At 42.5% G+C, this 8,657-nt stretch overlaps 1 protein-coding gene across 1 annotated transcript; it reads left to right on the top strand.

Moving 5' to 3' along the window:
- Window positions 1-468: 468 nt before the first annotated feature.
- LOC134476468 (endogenous retrovirus group K member 18 Env polyprotein-like) lies at window positions 469-2,810 on the top strand. Its single transcript, XM_063250869.1, has 2 exons — window positions 469-657; window positions 1,188-2,810. The coding sequence occupies exon 2, from the start codon at window positions 1,345-1,347 to the stop codon at window positions 2,383-2,385; it is 1,041 nt and encodes a 346-aa protein (XP_063106939.1). The 5' UTR covers window positions 469-657; window positions 1,188-1,344; the 3' UTR covers window positions 2,386-2,810.
- Window positions 2,811-8,657: the final 5,847 nt, after the last annotated feature.

The following is an 8,657-nucleotide window of genomic DNA, read 5'->3' as shown; positions in this document are numbered from 1 at the left end:
GCACTCTTAAGTTGCAAATTAAAAAATTAAAAAGGAGGAGTCAGGAGGATATTCAGATACCAATACTGTTTAAATTGCAAAACAGTCCAAAAACATTACTGCATCAAGCATTGTTTATTTTAAATTTTCTCAATTTACCACAAGGTGAAATATTAACAAGAGCTGAAAAACATTTTGAACAGCAACAACAGCCTTTTGTGATTAATGAACCTATTTGGACTAAAACAGCTCCAGAGGCTGAATGGGAGAGGGGCACATTGCTCTATAGGGGGAAAGGTTTTGGTTATATCTCCACAGAAAATGGAATTCAGCAGTGGGTCCCTGGACGATGGATCAGGACCCGCGTCTCCAGATCCTGTTCACCAGCCCCGGAGACAACTCCCCAAGGAACCGGAACCGTGCCTTCAGAAGCGAGCGCGAAACCAGCTAGAAGCTGAGGATGCTGAGTTTGTTCCTATCGCAGCCATGGCCAGATTACAGCTAAGAAAATCCCGCCGCTCACAGCGACCAAATTTAAATCCCCTCCCTACATGGGGACAATTAAAGAAATTGACCATAGAAGGGCAACGGCTTGTCCTTCAAGCAGGAAAGCCTTTAAACCCCGAAAACTTGTTTTTAGCTTTATGTGCCTTGCTCACCGTTGCATCGGGGACTGAGGTACCTCCGCATTCGTACTGGGCATATATTCCAAACCCCCCTTTATTAGAACCTGTAAAATGGGGAACTAGTGATATTTTACTTTATACCACACCTAGAGAAATTTTGTCAGCACCGTGGGCTGATTTAACCCCCCACAATCAAGATGATGGGACACTATTCAATTTTACTTATTATGGTAATCAAAGGCCTATTTGCATTGGGGAACCGCCTTGCATCCCTCTGGGATGGCAGTATTGGATTCAACATGGAATAAAAGCAGGCAACAAAAGGACAAGGCTTCAAGCCTTGGCTGCTCAAACCTTTAATGTTACCTGGAAAAATTTAACAGCACCTGATACAAATACATTTCCTGTATGCCCTGAATTCACTTATAAAAATATTTCTTATAATCCCATAATTTGGCAACTATGTATGGGAAAATTTGCTAAAAATATTGATGGGTATATTATTTGGGGACCATTTGGAAAATTCGTTAATGGATGTGCTGAATGGAATGAGACAAGATGTAATCTCTCTGTTGTGTATAGTCTTCCAGATCCAAAGAAAATAACTGACGGAGCTCCTATATTTCAACAAAAGACGGCTCTCTTGTGGTGGGGAGATGGTGGAATCGCTAACCCTGCTGTTGCAGCCGAAGAATACCCTCATCACCTTCAAAATCATATTTGGAAGATCCCAGCCGCTATGCAACCTGTAACCTTGTACAATGTTTCATATTCAGGGACTAGTCGATCTGTATCTACTACTTATAATTTTACTAGGTTTAAAATGTATAATATTACTGTTTGTGCACCTCTACCTTATGTCTTTTTAGTGGGAACTTTTAATTTTACACATTTTTCTTGTACTTGTTTAAATTGTCAATTGTTTACATGCTTAAATAGCACACTAAATTTCACTAAGCCTTATACAGTTATGCTGTTACAACAAAAAACTCATATTTGGTTGCCTGTAAATTTAACTCGACCTTGGTCTCAAGACCCGGTAATTTCTGTTACTACTGAATTTTTTAAACATCTGTTAAAACGTACAAAAAGATTTATTGGAATAGTGGTTGCTGTACTGTTAAGTCTGATAACTGTAGCCTCTCTAGCAGCAGTCTCAGGAGTAGCTTTACATACCTCTTTGCAAGAAAAACATGTTGTCGAATTATGGCATGAGAATTCTCATGAACTTTGGTTAACTCAGTGGCAAATAAACGCCAAACTACAACAACAAATAGACCTCCTTAAACAAACAGTTGAATGGATGGGTAGAAAAATATTGGCTCTTCAGCATCAAGTGTTTTTAAAATGTGATTGGAATTCAACTACTTTCTGTATAACCCAACGACCTTATAATCAGACAGAACATGAATGGGAAATGATTAGAATGTATTTAAATGGAAACACCTCTGCCCAGGAGGAAATAGAATCTTTGCATAATCAAATTGACAAGGATTTTGCAAAGCAAAATGATGATGAATCTCTAGCACAATTCGCGCAATTGCTTGCTCAATCTTTGAAAGGATTAGATTCCAAAGGAATCTGGCAGAGCATTACCCACACTTTTAGTGGCATGGGACTTAGTTTAATTATAGTTCTCATTGCCATAGTTCTTGTGTATTTTTACTGCATAAGACGAAATGCTATTAATAACCTGATCTTATGGAAATTATTGTTAAAAAATAAAAAGGAAGGAAGTGTGGGGGATGAGGTGTCACTTTGTAGGCCCAACCCCCTCTAACCTGCAATTTACAATAGCCGCCCTGGTATGCGAGAAGGAGGTAGAACGGGAATGCCTGTTCTCAGTGAGCCCTCACCCTCTGGAATCCATACTGTGAGCTGGCTTTGTTTTGCAGAAGTCTTGAGGAAGTGGCTGGCCACCCTTTGTGACACTAACAGCAGACAAATTAACAACATTCTTGAGCTAATGAATTTCTTCCTGGGCTAGAGAAGTTGTGAGAACTGGTTGTGATTATTTACTTCACTTAGATAGTTTTAGAATAAACATTGTAGTCTGTCACGTTGTAGCTTGCCACAAAGAATGCCTTTTCACTACTTAATTATCTGGGCTCTGTGAATTGATCGGGTTTACTATATATGAATCCTAAAATAAAGATTGTGCGTACAGTGCAGTGCAGTGCAGTGTAACGCGGTGCAGACAGCAAAGGTGTCTCTCCTGTCTTTCTTTTCCAAGCGCTGTACCCCCCGTGTCCCGACAAGGCGTGCGTGTTTACCTTGCCCGGAGTTCAGAGTGCTCTAGACACTCACGACAGTAGTCCATGCGGGCCTTGAATGCACTATGTAGCCCAGGCTGCTCTCAAACCCTCAGCAACCCTCTTGCCTCAGCCTCCTACTCAGGCATTATAGTCATGCACCGCTGTCCTCAGCCAATAGTTATTTTCCGTCTCTGGGAAGGACTATGAGAATCTCTGGGAAGGACTCTGAGAGACGAATTTGAATTTTCCTCATAGGTTTCTATTATTAAAATTTAAAAGCTTAGAGAAATTTGCCTCTTTTCTACATTGAGGAAAGATAAAATCCAGTCTATTCTATTATTTAGCATTCCATTATCTTCTAAGCCTAAGTAAATCAATAAATACAATAAACATAGTGCATGCTTTCTGGTTACACAAGGCAGCTAGACAAAGGGTGTACTGATTTAATATCAATGATTCTTGTTTCCAATGTTCAGAACATTTAAGGCACAGAGAAGATGAACTGGGACTGAGCTTGCTATTTGCTGCCCTGTTGCTCCATTCACAGACCTAGGCCCTTAATTAACAAAGACACAATCAATTTAGAGGCTGCCTCTCTGGCCTAAGGCCTTTGTGCCTATTGAAACTTTCAATATAGCTGTCTGAGCTTTCAAGTCAAATGCTAAACCACAGATTTGGAAGAGTTGTATAATGATATTGTGCTCCCACTACTAAATTTGCAAAGATTAAGTGCTTTTCTCCCAAGCTGCATTATCAACTTTCAGGAAGACTTGTGTTTCACTTCTCTCTGAGCTCCAACTGTGTGTCTGTAAAATCTCCATGATGACCAATATCCCTAAAATAAGCCTGGATGCAATACTGTATTTGTAGAGTAGAATGAGTCAGCTATGGATATTCTCACACAGCAACGGTTCAGAACAAGATAAATACTGGAACTCAAAGACAAAGTATTTTTTGACTCAGTTTAAAAAATTCTAGCTATATTTCCACTGCAACAGATCTGACAGAACCTAGAAATCAGATTTGTGAAATACTGGTTCCATAGATTTGGTAAGGAGACTATGTATATCCATCAGTAGGGTTTATAATTCAAGTTATGAAGTGACCAAATGCCCGAGATCTGACCATGGTGGGACTCAAGCAGCTTATTCACCGCCCTCTTGGTAAGCGCCTGCGGCATGGGCCTGGAGGAGCACCATTACCTGTTAGCTTACTGCCACGCTGGCTGAAAATCAAGCACCCTTCCCCCGCCTGCCCCCTGCCCCTATAGCTATGTCACAGCATCTCCTGGGAGGATGACCATATGCAGTATAGCAAATATGGGGGATTTCCTTCTATCTTCTGTTTGAAGGCAAAGGTTGTTTTCACTGTTTTGTTTTGTTTCTTTTGCTCTATTCAGTATTCTCAATTGGTTTTATAATGTTCTATTTTTGGTTTGATTTTGCTATACCTAATTGACTGGACAACTATTGTGAGGTTAAAGAGATATACCATAGTAGCTATTACTATTATCCCAGTATCCTACTGTGAAATCCTGTACCAATTTCACAGCATTGTCTCCATTGGCTTTGTTCTGTCTTGTGCTGTTGCATTTTTACTACTTTCAAAATAAAATTAAAAAAAAAAGTGACCAAATAAGTTTATAGAGTTATTTTTCTAGAATGTTGTGTTGTGCTTATTAGTTAAAAAAACAAAACACTTCAGAAATTGAGTCAGGCTCCAATGCCCTCATGAATTGTGCTCTCAAGTTTATTAGTAAGGTGATCAGTTGTTTTCTCCTTTAGCCATAATGGTACTTAAATTCTAAGCATAAACTCCAAATCAAATTGGCTCCTAAATCTTAGGAGCAAAATCAGCCTGATTTCTAGCTTCTAGAAGTAAAAACTTGTGCTGGTTAATCTTCATTTGTCACTTCATCGAGAAGGCTGTGGAACACTCTAGAAAGCTCTAGTAGGTTGACCTACAAACTGATTTATTCACCTGGCTCCTTTGATGACTGGTTTTCAGTTGGTTTTAGTCATGGAGGAGAATGGACTAAAGAACATTCCTGTCCTAGTTAGTTGCCCCCAATCTGGCAATGACTGTGTTCCCCTGAGACCACATGTCTAGACGGGCAGCTTCCTCCACAACTCCAGCTCTTTCTGGGCTCAGAGAACACGGTTCTCTCCTCCTTTCTTCCCAATCTTTAGAATATAATGGCTCCCGGCTCTTGTAGCCTCTGATATCTGAACATCCAGTGTTGGTTCTCTTAATATGGACCATGCTGCAGTACATAATCCCTTCATTAAAATTCTTCTTTTGCACCATCTGAGCAGAATCCCACCTATCAAGACTCCTGAGTGGGAAAGTTAAGGAAGAAGAAGGAAAAGGAGAAGGAGAAGGAGAAGGAGGAGAAGAAGAAGAAGAAGAAGAAGAAGAAGAAGAAGAAGAAGAAGAAAAAGAAGAAAACAAGTGTCCTGTTCTTTTTCTGGGAATTGCAGCAGGATCACTCATGTTCCTAACACTATTTATGCCTCTTTTACATGCCATTTGTTGTGAATAAAGCAGATCTGGAACCTGCTTTCAAGGAATTTACTTTCCTAGTCAAAGAGACAAATGATAGACAAACAAATACCCAAAAACAGTAACATGTTTTGGAAAATCTGCTGTAGTAATAAATAGAATTCTCTGGTAAAGAATTGTTGATGAGAGAAAGCACTTTGGGTTAGGCTGGTCAGAGGAGGCCTTGCTGAGGCCTCCAACTGAGGAAACGCCAATCATGGCAGGAGCTGCAGAGAGAAATGTGTTCCAGACAGAAGGAGCATAAAGGCTTGGTGGTGGGATGGGGAGGCCAGTGGCAGCTGTCTGACTCTGGAGGAGATTCGAGACACGTGGTCCATGTCACAGGAGCTGCTGAAGGGGACCAGGCCTGCCTGGCTTGGGTGCTGGGTGGAGAGCAGTACAAGATGAGGCTGCACAGGAGCTCAGCAGTGTAGGGCAGGTCCTGTGTCCTGTGTGTGTGTGGCGGGGGTTCTGAATTTTATCCTAAGAAGAGTTTGAAAGAGCATAACCTTTGTAAAAGACCACTCCAGCTGATGTTTAAAGAAAGGCTCAGGCAGACACGAGTGGAACAAGGGACATAGGCAGAAGCCAGTAAATTCAGCGGAGGAGAACCATGTGTTCTCAGAAGGACTGGGGAGGAGTGGAGAGGGGGAACGGCATCTCTGGAGCTTTTGTGTCCGAGGCAGAGTTGAGCAGATCTGACAGGGATCAGGTATTTAGGGAGGCAAGGGAAAAGAAATCAGGGATTCCCCCCTGGCTTCTGGTGGAGCTGTCTGTGGAGAAAAGATGGAGACCAGATTAAGAAAAGGGGTGGGAAGATGTCTGGGGCGAGGGGTAGCGCTGGGCTAAGCCCTGTCCAGAATGCTCCAGGACCTGGGCTAATGTCAGGTCCTGGGGCTCACAGGACAGGCTTTTTTTTCTGATTTCTTAGTAGTTGAGCAGACTTCTCAGGCCAGCCTGGCTGAGGTGAAAAGGGACTGGATATACTCACAAGAGACTCTTGTTGGGGTTTAAGTGTGAAGCCCCAATTAGTAAAAAGCATAGCTAGGCTCTGCTTGGTCATGAATGCACATTTTCTTTGAAAGAAGGAGAAGATAGCTAGTCAGAAGCAAGATCTGAGAATTCCTAGGGCCCTGACTAAATAAAAACCATCATCAACTCCCCCCTACAGTGCCAACTTCAACATGACTTAATGGTCTATTTAAAGAGTCCGGTTTGGCTGACATACAACAAGGTCCTTATGGAGAGACATGTGCCCATAGTAAGAGATAAGGTTCCAAGGCTTTTCATTCGGGTTGCCATGGCAGCAGCAGCACGAGCTCTGGAGGTGGGAAGGAGGAAGAGGGAGAGAGGAGAAACCCAAAGCTGTGGTGGTTGTTAGTCCTCGGAATATAATTAGCAGCACATATTTGCAAGCTGCACTGAGAATACACCCTGAATACCCAGGGTAGTTTTAAGTATAGAGTTTATAAGTGGACAGTTGATTCACTTCAAGGATCACAAGGATACTCACAAAAGTATCGGACTTGAGGGCTGAGAGAACCTTGTGTGTCCGTTCTGTCCCCTGTGCCTAGAGGATTGTCTAGGGCTCCATGCTTTGAGTGAATGAGTAACTGAGGTTTAGAAGATGAGTCACTACCCTCTTTATTTCATATAGGTTCTCATGTTGCTAGGTAGATAGATCCTTGACATAAAGATTTTATTTTACATTAAAACCACTCCCATATTGTGATCCGTGATTATAGGGGAACAATCCTGAAAGGAAGATTAAACCCCAAGGCAAAAGACCAAGTCAGGAAGTCTCCTTCTCAGGTTGATGTTGAGAAGTATTCATCAACTATGGATAAAGAATACCTTTTAGCTGGATCATCTCCCAGCTGGATCCACTCTATAATAGGCTTTGGATTAAATGGTCCACCCTCTGCCTTTAGAGTTAGAGAGCAAACTGAGGGCATGCTATCCACTCAGCTGGATTAAATTCTTGAGGTGATTAAACGCCTTCTATAAACTAAGGGTATACTGAAGGTTGCAGAAATAAGGAAAGGTGACCATGTGGTAAACAATATAGGTAAAAGGGCAGGGACTCTGAAAAACAGGAAACTTGAGGAATTAGAACTTTTTCCCAAGTGTAACTCCTCTGGTTCTTAAATTGACAATTCTTGTGTTGTGGGCCTTTGGACAGCTTGTGCCAGACATCCTTCCAGACTTCATTTATCTTAGCTCAAAGGTTGTATTCACCAAACAGCCAACTTTTAAATTACTAATTCTGTTTCCTTTCTATGCTGAAGAGAGTACTGTGGGTAAGAAGCATGTATGTGGGTAACTAGAAATGTACATTTTCCTCTCCAGACTGCACCACAGATGTAATAGAAACACCATACCATGGTCTGTCCACCCTCATGATGGGGCCCTGATGGTCTCTCTGGACTCAGTTATTGCCCCCCTTTATCTTGGGCTTTAGTCACACTGGCCTTCTCGTTCCTGAAACCTCACAGGCCCTTTCTGACCTCACAGCAATCGCCCTTCTGGGCTCACCGACAACCTCATTGTCCCCCAGGTCGCCTCAGCCTGGTTCCTTCTTACCTTTCTATCAGGCCTTGAGTCACAGGGTCTTCTCTCCTCAGAAAGATCTCTGTGCCTTTATTGCTGTCTCCCCCCAGGACCTCCTCCCGTCACCATCTGCCCCTCAGCCCTGTTGTATTTATGCTCTATGATAGTTTACCTATTTACTTCCTTATTATTTGATTCCTGCACTGGAATAAAAGGTTCAACTGGAGCCCCAGTGCTTTTCAGAGTCAATACTCACTGGATACTTGTTTCATGAGTCAGAGTGGGAAAGAAGAAGGGACTTGAGAGGGTACACAGCCGGCAGGTGCAGTGCGGAGGACAAAACCCCCCCGGCACCCACACTGCAGCAGGTAACGAGACCCTCGGGTGCCAGTCATTGCATAGAGCTTGCCTTTGTTTATGAACATCCACTTTGGATGCAAAGACCACAGGGACAAGGACCATCTTGTTCATATTGCCATCCACATTGTCCAGAGATGTTTGTAGGAGCCTTCAATGTCCTTCTCATGAAAATGAGCGCATCGGAGAAAAATGTGAGGTTTTTCTTGTGGTGAGACTGGCTTTCATCGGGTGGACCAGGGCCTGAGGGAATGAGCAGTCTCTACAAGGAAAAAGGATGAAAAAGCCATGTTGGCGTAGTGGGGCAACCAACAGATGGGTTAGCCCTGCATAGACAGGCTCTGTCAGC

This window comes from Cavia porcellus, unplaced genomic scaffold (genome assembly GCF_034190915.1).
Source record: "Cavia porcellus strain 051 isolate PalLab524CR breed Dunkin Hartley unplaced genomic scaffold, mCavPor4.1 scaffold_6, whole genome shotgun sequence".
Lineage (NCBI taxonomy): Eukaryota > Metazoa > Chordata > Mammalia > Rodentia > Caviidae > Cavia > Cavia porcellus.
The sequence above is the reverse complement of the archived record's forward strand: the minus strand, read 5'-3'. Positions and strand labels throughout refer to the sequence as shown.

Excerpts from the sequence above, each read along its gene's own strand:
- LOC134476468 (XM_063250869.1), top strand. The coding sequence starts at position 1,345 with ATGCAACCTGTAACCTTGTACAATGTTTCATATTCAGGGACTAGTCGA.